General features: G+C 37.9%; 1 protein-coding gene across 1 annotated transcript in view; it reads right to left on the bottom strand.

Moving 5' to 3' along the window:
- Positions 1-1,035: 1,035 nt before the first annotated feature.
- ADGRV1 (adhesion G protein-coupled receptor V1) overlaps positions 1,036-22,957 on the bottom strand; it is a 423,988-nt gene continuing 402,066 nt past the window's right edge. Inside the window, exons 89-91 of the mRNA XM_045571582.1 lie at positions 10,342-10,533; positions 7,389-7,566; positions 1,036-1,464 (exon numbers count right to left, since the gene is read on the bottom strand). Of these exons, the coding sequence (XP_045427538.1) occupies positions 1,346-1,464; positions 7,389-7,566; positions 10,342-10,533 (489 nt within the window). The 3' untranslated portion in view covers positions 1,036-1,345. The remainder of the gene's footprint in view (positions 1,465-7,388; positions 7,567-10,341; positions 10,534-22,957) is intronic.

Below are 22,957 nucleotides of genomic sequence, written 5' to 3'. Positions count from 1 at the left end.
ACCAATTCAATCAATTTCCTCTATCCTAGCATGGGAGAGACTAAGGTGCAATACTGGAGGTTGAAAAAGACAACCACCTTACTTGTCACTTAAGGTAAATTAAATCTTATGAACGCCATTTCTAAAGTTTCTTAAAAAGATGATAACCCCATCAGTGCTATAGCCTTTGCTTTTTATGCTGTTTAATTTTGCTATGCAGCTTTTACTTTCTAAGGACAATCCACTGATCAAAACTCCGTACAAGAGGGAGGAGATGGGGTGGGGGAGGACTGACAGGAACAAGAGAGGAGTTCATTTTATAATTTATCAAGATAAATATTGCTGCCTCGGGTTTTATAATTAATAAAGCCATTGTTTAACAGCAATGACAAAGCACTTAGACGTTTTAACTGTGGCTCTAATGGAAGTAATTAACAGATGAAAATGTTCTCTTACATAAAATTTTATTTTTATTTTTTTCTTGGAATGATACCGATTCTCTCAAAATCACTTAACAATTCCAAAGGTCAGAAAGGCTTCCTTAGGACAGACTTGTTCTGTTCCTAATGACTGTTCTGGAACCAGAGTCAATGAAATCATCACGAACACAATAGTGTTTGTTCTGGGACAGGCTTTCTGATTTCTCATTCCAAGAAAAGGGAGACTAAAAAACCAAACCAAAAAAGACTTCTCCCAAACAAACTGTACCGTTTGAACGATCCTCTTCATCGCTGTGCTGAAATGCTCGCTGGAGTTATTTTTAACCGGGAACAGAACATTCGTTTTGGAAAAAGTTCAGTTCCCTAATTTTGTAATGAGCAGAAATACATACTTTCAACGAAAGACCATGCAAACTGCAGTAACCCCGTCAGCAGAAAAGCAATGCTGTGGTTTTTAGGAATGAACGTCTTCTAGGCGCTGGGAGGCCTTGAATCTGGATGCACCTGAGTCCGTGCTGGAAGCAACAAGGCGCTGAACACCACCTGGACATGGAGCTCGTCTCTTGGCCCATGCACAACATTTTCTCACAAATAACGAGCCCCGGGAATGCCAAACGGGTTCTACTGTCTTTATTGATTGTTAGTACTGCTATTAAACAATGTTAGCCACATACGATAATTAAAAACAACTAATATTCTTGGACTGTGTACATCCTATTCACTGATATCACTCAATCCAGTCTTTCATTACAGCAATGAATTTTCAGGTTGCACAAAGACACAAGTAAATTATATTCCATCACAACAATCCCTCCTGGGTTAATAATTTCACAGCTTCCTATTATATGGCTGTGTGTACTTATAGAGTTTTAGCACAAAGCCAATGCGAATATGAAAGCATCCTCATTCCAATGGTTACTGTGCCGCTAGAGGTGGGTGTCGGCAATGGGTATCCTCCTGAGTTCCACAATCTGGGAGTCAGTCAAGGTGCCTCCCTCCTGGCTGCCTTGACCAGATTCGTTGTCACTGACACTGAGACCAGCACCTGCAATAGAAAAAGAATAAACACACAAAAACTCCCAACTGTTAGTCCAGTGAATTAAGGGTCAAGTTATATTAAGTCAACATGTTTATTTATATTATACTAGAGGCCCAATGCACGAAATTCATACATGGGGGTTTGGGGGGAGGGTCCCTCAGCCCAGCCCGCACCCTCTCGCAGTCTGGGACAGCTGCCTCCTAACCTCTCGCCTGCCTGCCTGCCTCATTGCCCCTAACCATTCTGCCTGCCTTGTCATCACCCCTAACCCCTCTGCCTGTCTGCCTGATTCCCCTAACCACTTGCCCGCCTGCCTGTCCCTAACTGCTCACCTGCTTGCCTAATTGCCCTTAACTGCCTCTATTTCGGCCCCCACTGCAGCGGCTTCATCCAGAAGGACGTCCAGAATGACATCCAGAAGGTTGTTTGGCTGTCTGGTCTAATTAGCATATTACACTTTTATTATTATAGATTAGTAAAGAGTGAACTATACATTTAGAATAAACATTTTTAATAACTGACAACTATAAAACTATACTTTAAATTCCTTTTGGTAGTTTTATAAGTAAAATTAATTTCAAAAGGCACAAGTCAGGGTTCTCAATGCTTGATAGGTATAACTTACTCCCAAGAACAGCATTTCACAACTGGGACTATTAAAATAAAATAGAAAATCAGGCAGGTTATCGGAATTTTTCAGCAGGGTTTGGGGGTAGGGTTTGCTGTTCAAACCACATAACCTCCAACCCCACAGGCACTGAAAGTGCAAGGCCCTTCAGCTGAGACTCAGTCAGGGAGGGCAGAGATCCAAGAAGAAAGACGTGCACTGACAACACCTGGTGCCATATCAGTGCCCGGAAGACTCGGACTCCGAATGACTCAGATCTGATCCTGAGATAAAAATAATTATGCAACACAGTGCCAAACAGATCTGCACAAAGTCACTAAAAGCTGGCTGTTCACTACAGAGAGTACCCAGAATCTGTTTTGAGGGAGCTCCAGTATTCACTATTTTTTTCACAATTTAGAATAATTCAGAAAATTTAACAATACTAGAGTTAACACCTCATTATTCTCTAATTCACAAACATTTATTCTCTCTTCCTCTCTCCCCCCCCCCTCCCTCTCTCTCTCTCTCTCTCTCTCTCTCTCTCTCTCTCTCTCCCTGTCTCTTTTTCTCACACACACACACACACACCATACATACACACACAGAGACTGGAGATGTGATCACAGGGCAGGCTGCCGGTTGAATTTGTTGGGCACTAGACTCTAAAAGAGAAGGAAAGTGAAAAAAACAGCTGCTGGAGCTGAGACTTCCTTCTATCTGAGCTGGAAAGCTAATCTGTAGATCTGGTAGCTCTAGGAAGATGGTATATTAGCTTTGTCTTACCCTATTTGGAATGGAAGCAGGAGCCCATTAAGGACCTTCTTCTAGTCAAACCCTCCCTCTCCTGGGTCTCTGTCCTTCCCATCCCTTCTCTGCTAAAGGCTGCTGTTGATGCCCTGCTTCCTCCCTTTGCTTCTGTGACACTGTACTTGCCCACCCCACCTTCTGATCTTCAGAGGTCTGCTTTCTCTTGCATCTCCTTCTACTGTCTGACTCCCGGAGGACTTATCTGCAGCTCTGCTTCAAGGCCTACAAGATCTACCTGAGCCTTGCCTGCTCTCTAGCATGATATCTCACTAGAGCTGCTGGCCCCTCCCTTTCACACCGTGTCTTTATGCTGGCACTGCCTGGGATCCTCTCATCCCCCAACTCCTTAATCTTTCAGCCTCCACTCTTCCTGTAACTATCAACTCAGGAATCACCTCTGCCAGCCATGGAAACACGATGATTCTCTTCCAAAACTTCTGACTCTCCCATTGGATTACGTATTTTCATAGCTTTATATTCCTAGCTCATAGGACAGTGCCCAGCACACTGTGAGTGTTCAGCAAATGTTTGCTGTATGTATTAATAAACTATGCTCTGCATCCTAGCTCTTGAAAATGCCTCTTCCATCTCTTTTGTCCACGCTGTTCCTTCGATCTATTCAGCCTTCCACTGCCCTTTCCTTCTCAAGAACAAACATTGGTCCCTATGGCCAACTGCATGACACCCTCTGTATGGGCTGTAAGATACCTCCTAACCTGGCTCTAGCCTAGTGAGTAGACATATCTCAACCTCTGCCCATGGGAACGCTTTCTCAAAGTGATCCTGGATGCGCCATGTTAATTCCAGCCTGGGTGTCTTCCTGCCCATCCATCAAGACCCACGTCCATACCCTTTCCCAGATACTTCTTTCACTATGCCTTCAAAACAGGGAGTTGGAGAATGCAACTGAAAAGTCCTAGTTTTTACCTGAAAAATTATTAGTTGCTTCCCCTTTATTTTCTCAAATTGCCCTGGTTTGGAGATAAGTTGTATGTTAGCTCTACATATAATATGTAAGCCATGAAGTCAAATGTGTAATAATGAAAAAAGGAATGATGTAAATTTTCCACTTGTAAAAGAAAAGGCTGCTCACATATTTTTAAAATGAAACGAATCAAATTGCTATGGAATTTAAACTCTTTAAATTAGTTTAACAAAATAATGTAAAATTTTTATTTTAAAACACTGAAATTTATAATACAGTGGTAATTACATTATTTGGCACTATTTAAATTTAGGATGAAAATCTTTAGGTGTTTATTGAAATATACTAGTATGCAAAGGGTTACATAACTTTTCAGTCATTTAGGGATTCAAGTGGGAAAAAAAATTAGAAGACCCATTTGACTTGGAGTGGCCCATCGTTAAGGCAGACCAGAGACAGATCAAGATTTGCAAATTAGAATGTCATAGAGGACAGGGAAGCTAGTATAAATCAGTACTGGTGAGCACTGGATAAACCGAAGAGCTGGAGTTCCACCTAAAGAGGCAACTACTACTCAACTCCGATCACTTTGCTGCTAGATGTGTGTGTGTGTGTGTGTGTGTGTGTGTGTGTGTGTGTGTGTGTTATTCTTCTTCACCTGAGGATACTTTTCCTATTGATTTTTAGAAAGAATGAAAGGTAGGAAGGGAGGGGAAGAGAGAGACACACAGAGAAGGGGAGAGAAACCTCAGTGCAAGAAAGACATGCCAATTGGTTGCCTCCAGCACTTACCCCAACTGGGGCCTGGTATCAGAACTGCAATCCAGGTACCTGCCCTTGACTAGTAATTGAACTGGCACTGTGCTCCTTTGGTGTGCAGGTCAACACTCGAACCACAGTACTACACCGGCCAGGGTTAGATTTTTTTAAAAGACATTCTAGATTGGTATGGGATGTAAAAATGCTAAAACAATGCTAAAATGCTAGAGGGTCAAACAACACATCCTGCTGGGCCAAATGTGGCCCACGTGTCAATTGTAAATTCTGCTGTAGATAGAATGGCATGTGGACTGTTCCTCTTCTGTGACCACATTCTGCGGTGGAAAGTGCCTAGGGGCGGTGCTGGATTTTTATAGTACCTTTTCTAAAAGCAGAGGCAGCCAACGTGAGAGACTGTTATTTTGGTCTTTTGAAGTATTTATTTCCTAACAAGTGTAGCAAACTCTCAGGAATAGTAAACTCTATAAGTAAGGAAGTCATTCCAGGCATTCCCCAACTAAATGCATTGTTATATATATAGGACCCACATCTAATTGAATTATGCTCCAAGAATTCATTTTATGTTCCCAGTGTTATAACATCCACAACTGACCACTGTGTAGTACTGGAAATTATTTGTAATATGAAAGCCTCCTTTTTAGTCCTAATGCTAATGAGCATTTTATATATTTGTGCATTCCCTCCTTCATGATATTCTCTTCTCTCTCTAGATTTCTTTCTTACCATGCTATACAGTTCCTTCTCTAGGACCCTCTTCTATTCACTCTTAAAATGTAGATATTATCTGGGATCTTCTTGTTTCTCTTCCTCCCTTCCTTCCTTCTTCACTTTTTTTTCTTCTCATCTCTCCCCTTCCACTCTTTGATTGGTCTTATTCATTCCCATAGCTTCAAATATAATCTCAAGATGTATTTCAAATCAATACCTTTGACCCTGAACCCTCATCCAAGAGCCTCCAAACCTGAATATGTAAGAGCTACCGGACTTAATAATCAATGTGTCCAAATCAGAACGCATCAGTGCCCTACTTCACATAAATAACTGAACAGATGCTCCTTATACAATCTCCCAGTGATCTTGTGAGCAGCAGGTCTTTGCTGCTGTCCCTCAGCCTTCCTCCTGTGTGCATCTTCTTTTTTTCATTTCCACTCTTCAAATCTGAGGCCCGAACCTCATTCTTTTGGACAATTGTAACAACCTCCCAGCCTTTTTTATTCTGCTTCTGAATTTATTCTTTATCTTTCCTAAGAGTTCTTTTGACTCAAAAACCAGTAGGAAAATGCCATTCCTCTCTTCACAAACATTCATGGCTTACTAGGTTCTTTAAAAAAAGGTGTTGGGGTCATATGTAATACTTCCAACAATAAAGATTTTTTAAGAATCCCACTCCTTAGCATGGCATCTGACCAGCATTTTAATATTATGCAAAATATCAGGAAGTGTTCTGTTTCCCCAAATGAATATATCACTACATGTGTTCTGAAAACACCAAGTTATCTTTGAGCGAGGTTTTTTTTTAGCTGCTAAAATGGCAATATGAATTAATCTTCAGTTTCCCAAATATAATCAATCAGGTGATCCTCTCATGGAGGATAACTATGCATATCTCAAGGAGGGGGTAACCTGAAACCCAGATTGGGGAACTACAGTCAGTTTTTAACAATGAACTCAACTACCTTTCAGGCCTTTCTCCCACTGCCCGGCTCTGCTCCTCCTGCATTCCAGCCACACTGAATGCCTGTTCTCCCCAAGCAGGCCATGCACGTGTAAGCCCTAGGCTTTGTCTAATTCTACTCCCTCCATTTGTATTGCCTTTCCTCCACTCTTTACTTATTTCAAACCTACACATTCTTCAATAATCAACTAAGAGAGGTTTAAACAAATGTCCAGATTCCCTCAATAATTAATAACTCTTTCCACTACTTATATAATATTACTCTTCCTTATGTCATGACTGTGTGAATGTCTATTTCTCCAAGCAAACTCCAAATTTCATATTCATTCATTCCCCAGCAATATCTACAAAAGGTTTAGATATGCCAAGCATTTTTATGAATATATAGATGTCTATATATATTAAAATGTACTTTTGAATTATTATTTAAGTAGTTTCATCTGAGTATGGACTATGTTAAAAAAAAACAACAAAAAACAAACAAACAAAAAAAACCTCCTCTTTTTACCTTCTTGTTTAGTTGTGCATCTAGAAATCAAAATTTCACTGAAATTTTTTGAACAGTGTCATTTCAACATTTTTTCTGAGTAAAAAGATGAAAAAACATCCTATACATTTTGTTTGAAAACAACTTTCCATTGGGTTACAGGCTAGGTGGGGTTGAATTTAGAGGGAAAGCCAATAAAATACTGTATTTGATAGCATTTTAAAAACTGTACAAAGGCCCACTGTGCTGCCTTTGAAAGTTTCTGTTTTAATGCTACTCCTAAGAAGGTCTCTTTGGCAGATCAGAGGCAAATCTCTCAGTGAAATCCCTAACAGACAATCTTATGACACTGAAATTGTCTCAATAGTATCTTGGTGTTCTAAAATGATTCCAGGACAGAGATACTTACATTTAATGAGAGCATGCCTTTTTCTTCAAAGCCAATTGTAAATTACTTTGAGATTATGTTATGTTTGGTGTCAAGAGCAAAATAACCCACAGTGAGGCTGAAGTGAGGAATGGCTCCTGAGAATCAGGCTGGGCTAAGGGTGACTAACTGCACTCATGCAACTTCTTGTGAAGGAGATACAACTTGTAGCACAGCCAACGTGCCTACTTCGAATGTAGTTTGTGGGCTCACACATACCAGTTTTTAATGCAAATATCAAGTCATCAAACTCCTGGGACTCCTCATCAGCTATCAGTGAGCCCTGGCCATATGCTCCGGAGGAAGGGAATGTGGCTCCATTTTGCGGACTTGGCTTTAAGTCGGGACTGGCCTGACTGGCTTGTTGGAAGGATCTTCTCTCCCAGTCAGGTGGCACCTGTTTGGGATGGGGAGGAAAGAAAACCATAATATGAATGCACACACTTTTATTCTGAATGTATATAAAGTATTTACCTCTGCATCTCATTATACAAACCAAGTGAAAGGGCAGCTGAATTGTTTAGAATCGAGGCCTTTACTTGTGCCTTTGTTTTTTAGAGAAGAATGTTTCTCCAGGAGACAATCTAATCTGGTGATTCTAAATGATTTCTCTATTAGAATTACCTGTAGATTTCTATGCAGTCATGTGTGGGGAAAGAAAGGTATCTTTCAATCCAATCAATACTTTTTATTAAAAAAAAAAAAAGTATTGTGCAAAGAAAATTGTTAAAAATATAAGAATTGGAGAGAAACCCTCCTAATGTTTGATCTAAGATACAAATACAATTTTAAATAGAGCAGCTATCTATAAGGACATAATGAATTGGAAGGGAAAAAAAAGTTCTCTGATAATATCCTAAACTCCTCCTTTTAAAAAAATTAAATAATTAAAAATTCTATCCTGAGCCCAGCTGGTGTGGCTCAGTTGTTGAGCATCGAATCATGAACTAAGAGGTCACTGGTCTGATCCCCTGACAGGGCACATGGCTGGGTTGTGGGCTTGATCCCCAGTAGGGGGCGTGCAGGAGGCAGCAGACCCATGTTTCTCTCTAATCCATGTTTCTATCTCTCTATCCCTCTCACTTACTCTCTCTCTAAAGATCAATAAAAATATATTTTAAAAATTAAATACAGTGAACCAGAGACTGTCGCATGGCTTGATATAAGATTAATAGATAAAAAGAAAAAACCCATATTAAAAAAGTAAAGAGTTCTATCCTGAAATAATTAAAAATATTCACTTCCCTTGTGGTTACTGGTAAAAACCCCCTTAATCCTCCCTTTCCTAATGCTTTCCCTCTCTGGAAGGCTTTCTAGAATGTCTCTGACAGTCCCTCATTGACAGCTGGACCAAGGCCAATCCTAAGCCTCTGAGGAATGTAGAGCACACGTTAGGGTATGCCACTGTGCAAACCCTGAATGAGCACTTGAGTAGTGGCTCAGGCCCAGGAAGTGAACTGTCACAGCTGCTGTCTCTCAATGTAAGATTCTCTGAGCCAATGCAGGGATGTCGCAGACTAAGAAAAGTGACCCGAGGACTGTAGAAACAAATCAGAGAGAAGACAAAAATGGTAAAAAAAAATTTCGTTAAGAAGTTGAACTTTTATATCAGCAAGGTTCAACAGAACTTTCTGTGATGATTTTAATGTTTGATATCTGCATTCTCCACTTGAATATAGCGATTGATAAAGGAAATTTTTAATATTATTTTGTTTTAGATTAAATTTAAATAGCCACACGTGGCTAATTAATGGTTATTGCACTGTACAATTCAAATCTAGGTAAATGCTAGCATGGGTAATCAATAAAAAAGACAAAAGCCTTTTTAAAAATTAATTCCTGAATTGCTGACCCTAAAAATATCCATTTCCATTGCTATCAACTTTGACATGAAAACAATTCAGTTTTTAAAACTTTTCGGATATAGATATGGTACTAGGTTTCTAATCGTTTATAATACTAAAAACATATTTCAATTTTTGAATACTGTACTTGATTTTTGATCATTTTAAATACTGTATCTTAATTTTAACCTGACATGGGTAAAATTACTTTCTATATTTACATGGAAGAGAAAAAAATGTCACTGAACAGGTAGATTATCTTTCTATTAGAGGCCTGATGCACAAAATTTGTGCAAGAGTAGGCCTTCCTTCCCCTGTTGCCAGCACTAGCTTCCCTCTGGCACCAAGGACCAAGGCTTTCCTTGCAGCCCCGGCTTGGTCCAGAAGGACATCAGGTCTGATTAGTATATTATACTTTTATTATTATAGATCACCTATCTATCTTCTATCTGCCTACTTACCTACCTATCTATTGACTGTTTCCATTTCAGACACATGCACATTGATTCCCTACCATTTTTCAGGATGCAAATAAACACAAGTACTGTTCTCCTTAGCTCTTTAATACAGAGAGGGCAGAATGAGCTATGTAAGGAATGGAGACAAGCACATCTTGGGCAATGCAGAAAATCTTAGGGCCTGCATACCATCTCTTTCTGGACAAATGTCTTTAGATATAATTGAAAGCCTGAGCAATGGCCCCAGTGCTACGGCAGCATTACTGACAGGTTGGTGGCACCGTGACCTTGACACAGGAGACCAATGTGATGTGGACATAATGCAGAGAGCAATGGGAGGGAGACTTACAGAGGACATCCTGGATAGACTTTCCTAGTAGTGCTGCTAAAGCACTCTTCCGAGCCTTTGTTCTGAAATATGTTCTGGTATTTAAGTTAAAAAGAGTTTCAGCCTATTTTCTCTTTGTGTTTGATGGGATTGAAGTCGTGAGTTGGGATGGGTGAAAGAAGAGAGCTATGTTGGTATTTTGAGGGAAAATAGTTTTTTTGTTTGTTTGTTTGTTTTTTAAAAAACAACATTTCTGAAGCTGGTTTAGATACCACCATGTCAAATTCGGGAGATTAAAAAAAAAAAGATGACAAAATATGCTCTGAGTTCCTAGAACAAACTGCTGGTTAGTATAGGTTGAAGGACAGGGAAGAAAGTGAATTCAATAACACGCATAGTACTACAGTTGGTCGGCACGTAGGGAAAGGATTTAAAAGTTACATAACGCCATTTAACTTGTATACTTTTTCAAATGGAAAGGCAGTATATGGGGAAGAAAAAAAAAAGACAGATAGAGGTCAAGTCAAGGTCAAGGGCAGGACCTCTTCCATAGCACTGATTAGATTCTGGGTGGACTTGCTGATTTCCCCTCCAGAAGAAGGCATTCCACTCCCGGGTGTGAAGAAGGCTGTGCTGGGTCCTGGGTGCCCATTCACTTCCACTGTGTAGCTGGCCTTCATGGGGCAACAAGTCTGGTTGTGAAGAATGAAATAGACCACAAAAACGTAAAGACCCTGCAAAAGAAAAGAACACAAGCACGTTAAAAGAAGTCCTGCTACCGTAGCTGAAGAATAAACATGGTTGTAAGCATAGCGATTTTCTACAAATGTTTTAAGCTCTACCCGAAGCTGGGATTACAGAACAATGTTAGAGGTCTAGCAAGAGGCCACTGTACATTTCTGAATGTCATAAAAAAGTTATTTCATATCATTTGGGAAAACTGCTCCCTCGTTAACAAATTGTTTTTTCTTGGTTAAAACATGAGCTATGTACATTTGTTTCATAAAGCAAACCTCTTATCTCCCAAAAAATTACTATCTTTTCCCAGATCTCACTTGTTTTCATTTTTTTCTCTTAGCAAAGTGGTTGTTGTGAGCTCCCACTGCCTGTAGGCAGCACTGATGACACCTTCTCATATATATCTCACCTACTTATCTCATTTGGAAACAGAATCACTGGGTAGGGACTCAGGAATTCTGTGGATTACTTCATATTTAGCATGCCTTGCTTCTAAGTTAATGTTACACAAGAACAATAAAGCTATCTTGTACATTCTTAACGATATGCTGGCCCTTTAAATTATTTTGCAATCCAGTCAAATTTTTAACAATTGCTCAGCTTCCATCAGAGATAGCAATCCACATTTTGCATTTGTGTTCCCAACAGTGCCTACACTGCTTTCCTTCATGATTTCTACAAGGGATCTACTGTATACTTCTAATGGAGCTCTAGAAAGCTTGTTAATTTTGACCTTTACATTCCGCCACTAAAACATGCTAAATTGTGCCTCTTATGCATGTTAATCCTGGTGTTTAAGTTTTGAAAGTAAATAAGAGTTGCCTGAGTTACTAAAATTCTTACATTAATCCACAAAAAATGAAAGCAAGACACTTAGTTTATTAAAGAAGAAAAAGAGTTTCTCTCAAGATTTTTCATAAAACACAACTAAGCATCTTCACATTGTGGAGTTGTCATTCTCCCATAGTTCCTAACCTTTCTAGGAACATAGAAGTAAGAAAGTAAGTAATATATTTGTGAGCTTAAAATTTACATCTGCTGGTATAAATAGAAAAAAGTCCATTAGAAAATACACAAAACAAGAATTACAATAAACTTTTAATATAAAATAAAATTAGACATCTCCGTTAAAAAAAAAAAAAGGCCTTTCTCCTCTTTCTGCTGAAATGACCCCTTTTCATGTTGCCAACCAGTCTATTTAATTAACAAATGTTTTATAATAAGTTGTTTAGTGGTTAAAAATACTTTAAAATATAACTATTCTAACAATGATATGAAATTAGTAACAAAGTTATTTCCTTTTGAATTAGGGTTTTTTGTGTGCTTTTTAAAACAACATTAATATCTTAAATTATGAGGACAGAAATTATTCTCATGTGCAAATGATGCTGTGAACATTAGCAGAAACAAATCTTCCTAAAAATACACATACACATCCAAAATTTTTTTTGTACAAGTAACTTTTCACATGAGTATGACCTAATTGCATTGGCCATCGCAGTAGACAAAACAGGAAAAAAATTAAACTGTCAGCCTTGAAAACTGTGAGAATGTCACTGATTTATTTCAGGATTTCTCTAAGTGTTACAAAGCGATAGGGTAAAAGTTAGATCAGAAAACAAAAACCAAGCTTTAAAGCCCATCTCTAAGGACCCATTTGTTAAAACAGAACATTCTCTCGTGTTTGTTTTAATATCTAGCCTTTTGTGCTTTGGGAAAGGAACTGGCAGCTGAAATAACTTGCATGCGAAAACTGTCTTTTTTTGTTAAAAGCCTATTCACACATACAGCAAATTCTTTGAATCTTGTAGGTGTGCCCCAGGAAACATAAATACCATTAATAGGAAAAGAAAAGAGTGTTTAAATGCAACTTGTATGGCATTTGCCGGTGCCCAGCCTGGCCGGGCAAATGTAGAAAAGGAACCTTCATCACCCAAAGTACTCAGCTGTGGAAGTTTCTAACCGCAGAGTAAAAACAAGTCCCTGTTCCAAATACTGCAGGCTCTAAATCGCAGGCTCTCCTTTCTATGATTGTCTGAAAAAAAATTTTAAGAGAGAATCTAGAATCTCAGTTATTCAATAGAATATGCTGACCGCCCACTATGTACACTGCCAGGCACTGAGATGCAAGGATAAAATGTTTGGTTCCTCTCGAGGTGTTCACAAAGACAACAGCATCCCACAAAATAATAGGTTAACTGTTTTAGAAACAAGCACATATAACCCATCTGTTGTTCCTATTCTTTACCTAGTGAAGAGAAGGGAATTCTTTCTGTGCATTGCTTAAAATATATATATATATATATATATATATATATATATATATATATATACATACATACATACATATATGTGTGTGTGTGTGTGTGTGTGTGTGTGTGTATTATTGATTTCAGAGAGGAAAGGAGAAGAGCTACAGAAATATCAATGATGAGAGAGAATCATTGATTGCCTGTCTCCTGCAAGCCCCTTACTGGGGATCAAGCTCAAAACCCAGCATTTGCCCTGACAGGGAATTAACTGTGACCTCCTGGTTCATAGGTTGATGCTCAACCTCTGAGCCACACCAGCTGGACGTTGCATTGCTATTTTGATTATTTAATTAGATCTCTACTTTAATGATGAAAAATGCCTCCAAAAGTCTTTAGTTTGATGTATCTGGATTGCACATAGTCACTATGCCAATTTTATATTTCTTTTGATTCAGGAATTTAAACTTATTGACAAATATTTAGTGAGACAATGAAACTATAATGGATTAGAGGAGTTAAATACTTTTAACATCATCAAAAAGCAAAACAAGTACAGAAGATTTTGGCTGATTATCTCAATAATTTCTTTCAATTCCATATGAGGTCAGAGAATCACCATTGCCATTTTGAAACCGGGCACAAATTAAGCAGAAACCGGGTTGAATCATATATGAGCATTTATTCCAATACTGCTGGCAGTATGCAGAGAGCAGCAGGCCATTCTGAAAATTCTGCTCTAACCTCCCCTACTAGCCAGCTGGTTATGTATAGATAAGGAAGAAAGGCTACGTGTAAGGGGGAAGTGGGGCAGGAGAAGGGCTGCAGGATCTGTGGTCTGTGTGTCTCCTTCCAGGATCTTGAAGTCCAATAACAAGTAGTTAATGTTCAATAGTGTTGAAACCCAGCTCTGCCATTTCCTGAGACCTGAGGATGGTCAGCATTCCTGAGACAAACTCCTGGAGGGGGTCAGGGTCCAGGCACAGCAACCAATCCAAGCATATCCTGTCCTTGGTTTGTTCCCAAAACATATTTTCTTTTTGGAGTAGTGGACCCATCCAGGCTCAGAGGCATCATTTTGTTTTTATAGCCTTGTTTTTCTCTTTGTAACACATCCTCCACTTTCCCAGGGTCTGTAAGAAAATCTCTTATCTATAGTTATTAAGGGGGAAAATAATTAAACAACTGTGGTGCTATTGGTTCTATTCTTGTTGTGTGCCCTTTCCCTTATCAACCGTACAAATTTAATCAAGGAGTGGTGGCAGATGAAGAGTGAGGAAAACAGGGAGTTGACTGAGCTGCCTGGCTCAGAAGGAGTGAAGTCTCAGGGTTCCACATTTGTCAAACGGCAATGGTGACTTGGAGAGCTCTTCTAAAACCCAAGAGGACGAAGATATGGCCTGCAACTTAAGCCTTGTAGGACTTGTAAAAAGATCTCAGAAAAGGGTAAAACCTAGGTATTTAAACGATAACTGCACGCAAGCTGTCTTAGTCAGCAATCTTCTTTGTCCCTGCCTTTCCATCCCATAATTCCTTCATGTTGCAAAAGAGTGTTAAAATAGCAAATGCGTTAAATGAACTCATTTAATAGCTGCCTGGCCCATCCCTTTAATTTTATTTTCTCTAAATAAAGTGAAACATTAGTTCATGATTTATTTTTCCTGAATTCTGAATGCTATCCTGCACTCAGAGCCAATTGGAGCTAGTGTGACAGCCTTCGCACTACACTCTCCACCAATGAGAATTAACACACCCATATTGCAAGAGCTGCCAGCAACCTTGGCTAAATGTGTTGAGCAACCTGACATATTGACTCCAAATGGCCTCTGTCTCTAGTATTTATTTTAGATTCTGGCAAAGAGTTTTGAACAACGATATGTGATAAAAATATACAGATGATAGTGCCAAGCCTGCCAATGAAACACAAATAATCAGTATAGATATTAAATTCCACATGGTGCCAGTACTTACATATTTGAGGAATAAAGATCTAGAGTTTTACACTCAGTGAAGGCGTGGTCTTACAGATACCATATACCTCACTGTACGCCATGACAGTTAATGAAGAACAGTGATATCAGTAGTTGGAACTGACTATGGAAGAGGCATATCATGACTCAGAGGATTTGAAAATAATGGAAAAGATTTTGCTAATATAAAATTCCAGCCCATTAAGATGAAAAAGACAGAGAGATTAAGAGGATTATAGAAGCTAATACGTAATAAAAATACCCCAGCTTTCCTTGAAATAGTAAATCCAATAAATGGAATTGAAGATAAATAAAAAGATACAATATTAATATAAGAGAAATCTCCAGAAAAATACAGTAAGAACTAAATTTGAAGATTTAAAATATAATACTGTGGTCCAGCAACATTTTGATACTTAAAAAACCCAATTTCCTAATAAGTGGAAAACTTTAGGATGGCTTTAGATTTCTTTACATCAACTTTAAATGCTTAAAGATAATGGAGCAATATCTATTAAGTTCCGAGGAAAAAGTGGTCAAAGAATATACTCAGCCAATCTAGCATTTGAAATTATCAAACATAGAAAAATGCTGGAATTCAGCATCCAGGAATCTTCTTGGGGAACTCTTTTCCCAAACTACATGATAATAAAATATAACCAATAAAGAGATGTGTTGGCCCAAAGAGAGGAAAAAACAAGAAATTCAGTAATGAAGATGGCTAAAGAATCATGTAAAAAGGACTATTTATTTATTTATTATTGATTTAAAAAAAAAAAATATATATATATATTATTGATTTTTTACTGAGAGGAAAAGAGGAATAGAGTGTTAGAAACATCAATGAGAGACAATCATTGATCAGCTGCCTCTTGCACACCCCCTACTGGGGATGTGCCCACATCCAAGGTACATGAATCGAACCTGTACCTTTCAGTCCACAGGCCAATGCTCTATCCACTGAGCCAAACCAGCTTAAGCTATTTTATTGATTTTAGAGAGGAAGGAATAGGGATAGAGAGATAGAAACATCAATGATGAGAGAGAATCATTGATTGGCTGCCTCTTGCATGCCCTCTACTGAGGATTGAGCCCACAACCCAGACATGTGCCCTTGGCTGGAATCCCTCTCACAAATCAGAACTGCTGGCTCCCAAGTGCTCGTCTGCCTGTTTGCCTGATTGCGCCTACCCACTCCCCTGTCAGCCTGATAGATGCCTAACTGCTCCTCTGCCGGCCCGATTGCCCTTAACTGCCCTCCCCTGCAGGACTGGTTGCTCCTAATTGCCCTCTTCTGTAGGCCTGGTTGCTCCCAATTGCGCCCCCCTGCAGGTCTGGTCCCCACGCAACTGCCCTATTCTGCAAGGCTGCTCCTCTAATTACCACCCCTACCCCCGCAGGCCTGGTCCCCCCCTCAATTACCCTTCCCTGCAGGCCTGATCAGCCACAATTGCCTCCCCTGCCAGCCATCTTGTATCCACATGGGGGAAGCCATCTTTGACCACATGGGAGTGGCCATCTTGTGGGTTGGAGTGATGGTCAATGGGCATATTACCTCTTTATTAGATAGGATAGGTAGAGTTAAAGGTAAAGGTTAAATGTCTGGACAATGGAGAAAGCATGATTATTAAGTAAAAATATTCCTAAAGTTGAGAAGATTGAAAATGGGAAGAGATCTGAGTACCAATGATTTTATCATTTTTTTTAATATATAGTCAACCAATACTATAAGATTGAAATACCACACTGATAAAAAAAACAGTGTTTCTAATCCTTTAAAGTATTTATTATTTCTTTTCTTATTTTTTGAAAAACCACTTATAATTTCTGTGGTGATTACCTATTGATAAATATCTTTTGTGGTGTAGATGCATATTTTGAAATTCAACAATTATTTCTATTCCATTTTAGTTTTTCTTAAGATAAATGTAAGTAAAATGAAATTGTTTTGTATATTATAGTAACCATAATATTGTCACATATTTAAAATTTATTTATATTTAGGCACCCAATTATATTTAGTATGCCTGACATTCACTTCATGTTATTATTTTTACTTTAAAACAGTCAATGACCTTTAAAATGATCATTTATGTTAATGATTTTACTCTTTCTAGTGTTCATCATTCATTTCTATAGAATTGTATTTCTCTCATATCTTACCCTTTTCCTTTAGCCTGCAGAACTTGTAAACATTTGTTGTAGTTCAGATTTGTTGGAAATAAATCCTTTCAGCTTTTGTCTGTATAAAATGTCTTTATTCCACCTTCAAATATTTTAACTGAATATAGAATTCTAGGTTAATAGATTCTAGTTTTTGGTTTGTTGGGAGTCTTTAAGGATGTCATTCCATTATCTTCTGGCTTCCAGAGTTTCTGATGAGAATTATGTTAATTTTAATAATTATTTTCTTTTATACAATGTTCCCTTTATTTACCCAAGCTGCTCTCTCATCATTTCCTATTAAGAGTTTTTAAGAGTCTGACTATGATATGCCGAGATATATTTTTCTTTGCTTGGGGTTCTATAAGCTTTTTGAATTTGGAAAATTGCTGGCTACCATTATTTCTGTTATGGTCACCTAATTTTAATATGGATTACTTATATAGGAAGTTTGAAATTATTTAAAAATTTTTAAATTTTTTTACTTTTATTTTGTTACATTTTTAAAAATAATAGATATTTATAATCCCACCCCCCCAAAACTCCAAGCAAATTTGTCAGTATATTAGTAATGATAAATTCCATATATTGGGAATATATGGACACATGAACCATTTATTATTGTTGTTTTCTATTTTATATTTTTTAAAACTTAGAAACATAAATATATTAAAATAATAGGAATAATGTTTTTGGAGACCTAGTGTTCACCATAGATTATATAAAATTCCTCTAAAATTTCTTACTAATTTAAGGTATATTATCTATTCAGAATTAGTAGAGCCATGAAAAATTCAGTTGACTTAATCTGCTGGTTTCCAAAATCTCTATAACTAAAATATCTGGGTAGCAGGAGTTCACTTACAAGGTTTTAGATTAGCCAGAATGTCTATTTTAAATTACATAATCCCTAGAAACAACCATTCTATAGATTTTTATCATAAATATCCAGAGTATAGACAAGATAGTTTTCCCAGGGCTATGATCTGCAATTTAAGAGTATAATTCTCTGCATGTCACTTACAGATGCAAGAAACATTTGGTTAGTTTTTTTGTGATAAATACTCAAGAATAAAAAGATTAATTACTAGGTCCAGCCTCAACAATCTCATCTGATCAGCATCTCCTTGTTCCACAGTGCTTTATCTTAACACTCTCAATGTTCTTCCTGCTTCTAAGTTTCAAAACATGGTGAACTCATCAGTCATGACACTCCTTATCAAGGAGCCAGACTATTTCTGACAAGATAAAAGAAATTAAAAATGTAGTGTTTGTTTGTTTGTTTTTAATTTATGAGAACACAAACTCTTGACCCCATCAAATCCCTGAGAGTTCCTAGATTAGGAAATTTTCAGAAGTACAAATCAAATTGGGTACTAGTATTGCAGGAAAGAGAAGACTGAAGGTGGTTGTAAAATTATTGAGATAAACTAAATAAAGTAGAAGAGGTGGAATCTGAGAATAATATTTTTAAGGTTTTAATAAAAAGTGGAAAAGGGAAACAAATTGAAGTACCGTATTTTTCGGACCATAAGACGCACTTTTTCCCCCCCAGAAGTCGGGGGGAAAAAGTCCCTGCGCCTTATGGTCCAAATATAGCCTACACATATACTTTAAAAAAAAGTTTTTTTACTTGCCCGGCTCTGTGTGGTCTCTGTGTGCTTGCCCGGCTTTAAAATGGTTCTAAATGCTGCTGTTTACTTTACAGGGTTGATTACATGTGTTTATAACTGTGATGTTGGGTTTTAATGCACATAAAATATTTTAGGACACTATTTGTTTCAGAATCTTTTTTTCTTCATTTCCCTTCTCTAAAAACTGGTGCGTCTTATGGTCCGGAGCGTCTAATGGTCCGAAAAATACGGTATGTTTTGACTGTAAAAAAACACACACCACATCTTAAATTACATAAGTACCAAACTGTATCATGATTGTTTATTTAAATCTTATTATAGCTGTATGTACATTAAAAATAATTTAAAATCAATTTTTATATATCCTAAGAAATTTCTGTCAGAATCAATTGAAAAAAGCCAGTCTGTAGGTTGAAACAATAATAGCAACTACAACACTAAGAAAACAAAGTGGTGTTCTCATGTCCTCTGGTGTGGTTTTTCTAGGCAGAAAAGACCATGTCAAGTTGGCCTGCTGACAAACTGTATATTAAGTCACCATAATGAGCTCTCTAAACATCTTGAAAAAACCCTATAACAAGAAAACGGACAAATTCTGATGAACACAACAGCACGAATGAATGAAAAAATCAGTATTCTGGGTTAAAAAAGTTGGACACAACCTGGCCAGTGGCTCAGTGGTTGAGTGTTGACCTATGAACCAGGAGGTCATGGTTCGATTCCTAGTCAGGGCATATGCCTGGGTTGTGGGCTTGTTTCCCAGTGTGGGGCATGCAGGAGGCAGCCAATCAATGATTCTCTCTTATCATTGATGTTTCTATCTCTCTCTCCCTCTCCATTCCTCTCTGAAATCAATACAAATATATTTTTTTAAAAGTCAGATACAAAAGAGCATTTACTGTATGATTCCATTAATACAAAATTCTGGAAAATACAAATTAATAAATAGTGGCAGAATGTAGATCAGTGGGCGCCTGGCTCTGGGAGCACAGGGGTTTCTACGAGGGGTGGGGTTGGGGTGGGAATCTTTCAGGGGTGATAAAAATCTCTTCCTCCTTTTCTTATTGTGGTTTCTCACCAATGAAAGCTTAAGAATAAAGTAGAGGCTGAATTTGTTGTTATAATAAGTTAAACACTAACGTTTTTTGCCAAGGGTCAGCAAAATTTTTCTGAAAAGAGTCACATAGTAAATATTTTCAATTTATTGTAGCAGGATATATGGTCTCTGTTGAAACTGTGCTGAAATTGGAATTTTTTATAATTTTTACATGTCAAAAATGTTATTTTCCTAACATTTATAAATGTAAAACCCATTCATAACTCTGTAAGTACTTTTAAATATATTGTTTTGTCAGCATCTTTTATATTGGTTTTTTGAAAACAAGACTTTAAAAATTTAGCATTCAGATATCTGTGAACCACTTTATGGATTAAGCTTAATTGTCTGGACAGGGATAGGTAACCAAAGAATACTGTTGATGATGATGAGAAGGGAAAATTGGATGACCCAGTGCCAATAAAAAGCAAGAAGAGTCACTTGGCTGTGGAGATTAAATTAAATTTCATACATGTTAATGTGAAAACATGTAAGGTTATTTTAAGTATGAGGCTGAGATCAGGAGAGAAGGCAAGGTTAGATACACATGCATGCAAATAGCTGCGTAGTGGTCAAGTTAAAGCCATTATGGGTGTATGACTGTTTTTAAAGGTTATGGGCAGTAGAGAAAAAAGCTGAGTGCTCAGGATTAAACACAGCTGGAGAATATGAACAGGAAGAGGAAACAGTGAAGTAAACAAGGAACAACCGCCTGGTCAGGCAGATCAGATAAGAGGCAGTTAACTGGATCGGAGAAGTCAAGAAGAACTTCTGTTCCAGAGGAAAGAGGTGGTCCACATCGTCAGAAACTCAAGAAGGAAAAAAAAGAGGCATCTGTTTATTTCAGATATAACCAATGTCTTTGGGAAAAGCACAATTACAATTGAGACCGAGGTGAGAATAAACTGGTAAGATAAAGTGCTGTCAAGAAAAAGGTTGCCTTAGGTTAGGGAACAATCTGACTCATGACAGATAGCCACTTTGATAACCACTGATAGCTGTCTATATTTGATGGGAGTGTTTTCTTCCTATTGATTCATTAGTATTCTTTTATTTCCTAATTAAATACATTGGGGCATTGCTTAATAACATTGTGTAACTTTCAAGTGTACTATTTTATAACACATCATCTATATTTTGTGTTGTGTGCTCACCACACAAAGGTTTTATTCTTATTTGGAGCAAAAGACTACATAGCACAGAGTTCAATTCCTTTCAACTAAAATTGAATCAGACATCCCATGTGAAGGTAATGAGTGAGTGGATGTTGCACATTTCACATATTCTACAATGCTGGATTAATGTGTGCTTTCCTGTCAATATTATGTCTTCTCTGACAAAAACTGGGAGATGCCCGATTTTTGTATTCCTGACTTCTTTCTGCCCCACAAGTTGCTGAAAGCAGCCATCCAGTCAGCTAGACAACTACTAGGTTTATATTGCTTTTAAAAGAAAACAGAATCTAGTAAACTTTTAAGAAATGATTCATTTCATTGTAACATGGTTAATCAAATGTCAAAGAGGATCTAAAGGCCTTGTTTTAGAAACATTCTTGGATGAGTCAACTCCAAAAATAATGAAATCATCCCTGTAGTTTTCATAGAAATGAGAAACTCAACATCCTATGCTTTGCTGTACTGAATACACAGGTAAAAAATCCTGCACTTTTTAGACAGAGATTTCTCATTATGACTGGCAAATTCTAGACTGTTATACCAGCAGATAAAAGCTCTTGAGCTATCAAATTTCTGGGAATCTTTGTATTTATAGATTGGAGATAATATAGCATCTAAACAGAAATCTTACCTAATAATAGACAAACATGTAAATTGACCATACTTCTGCTATACCACCAGCCAATCAGGAGTGATATGCAAATTAACCCAACAAAGGTGATGGTTAATTTGTATACACAGGTGTCGAGTGACTAGGATGGGACACTTGTATTGTCACCATGGTGATGACACAAGCGTTCTGCCCCACCCCCCTGTCTCTTAGGGCCTCTGGGAAGCGTGGGAAGGCAGGGCTGGATTGGAAAGGGGCTGGACTAGAGTGGAAAGGCGGTGGCAGGAGCCAGGGAAAGGAAAGCCCATCGTCAAGCGAATCTTTGTGAATCGGGCTTCTAGTCAATAATAATTCCAGATATTGAAAAGAACATATAGTCAACATATTATTTATTATTTTCAGGTACTCTTTTCTGATGAGCTACTTAGTAGGAACAAATCACTATCTTTTTGTTGCAGTTTCCTAAACAATGAAACAAGGACACTAGGGCTTCTCTAGGGATGCTCTATGGAATGTAACTAACAAAACTAAAACTAAAAAAGTAAAAAAATATAAAAAAATGAATAAATTAATCTTAAAAAGCAAAAACTTAACACATCCCAAATTCATTGTTAACATTTATTGTAGAAGAGGAAAAGAAATAAAAAATACAAAGAAGTCCCCCCAGAAAACCAAACATCCCCAAATTTGTACCAAATCTTAACTCTCAAAAATAACCACTGTATGTTGGATATGAACTTCCTTAAAACTACAATTTCTAAAGCGGTTGTATTTCCCCAACCCATTAATTATATAAAGACATGTTTTCATATGTAAGATTTTTTTTTTTTTTTTAATAAACAGCTGAAGGTTGGATTTATAGTTGGGGAATAGCTGGGTAACCTCAGGTCTTAGTTTGCCTGGGACAGTCCTGGTTTGCTTGTAATTTTGGGGGTATCCTGTTGCCTCAGCATTTTTTATTAACACCACTCCCTTTCCCTCAAGCAACAATGACAGTAAATTACAATATATGGCAATTTATTTAGTATGGTTAGATAAGGCTCTGCAAGGGCACAGCCTGTGAAGTTACCCTATTTGATACAGCAGAACTATCAAGTATATCCATAAAAAACCCAAGTCTAACTACACCTCTCCACATGAGGATGGTCTGGAATTTAAATTCTCTCTGAACTATTTTGATTCATTCATTGAGTTAATACATTATAGCCACCTGTCCACCAAGTAGTATACTGTAGGCTCCCTGCAGGTAGGGCACACACAGGCTCAGTCCTTTTTCTCAGAGCATTTCATGCCTACTAGTGCACTTCAGTGCTTGGAGCTCCACCAAGAGTTCTTCTGCTTTCTGAACCTAGGATCACTGCCTGCAGGGAAAATCAGTAAAGTGGAAGATGCTTCTTACCTGGGGAACCAGGCTTGCAGGGGAGGGCAATTGGGGGGGACCAGGCATGCAGGGGAGGGCAGTTGGGGGCATCAAGCCTGCAGGGGAGGGCAGATGCAGGAGACCAGGCCTGCAGAGGAGGGCA

The sequence above is a fragment of the Pipistrellus kuhlii genome, unplaced genomic scaffold (genome assembly GCF_014108245.1).
Source record: "Pipistrellus kuhlii isolate mPipKuh1 unplaced genomic scaffold, mPipKuh1.p scaffold_m20_p_4, whole genome shotgun sequence".
In the NCBI taxonomy this organism is placed as follows: domain Eukaryota; kingdom Metazoa; phylum Chordata; class Mammalia; order Chiroptera; family Vespertilionidae; genus Pipistrellus; species Pipistrellus kuhlii.
The sequence above is the reverse complement of the archived record's forward strand: the minus strand, read 5'-3'. Positions and strand labels throughout refer to the sequence as shown.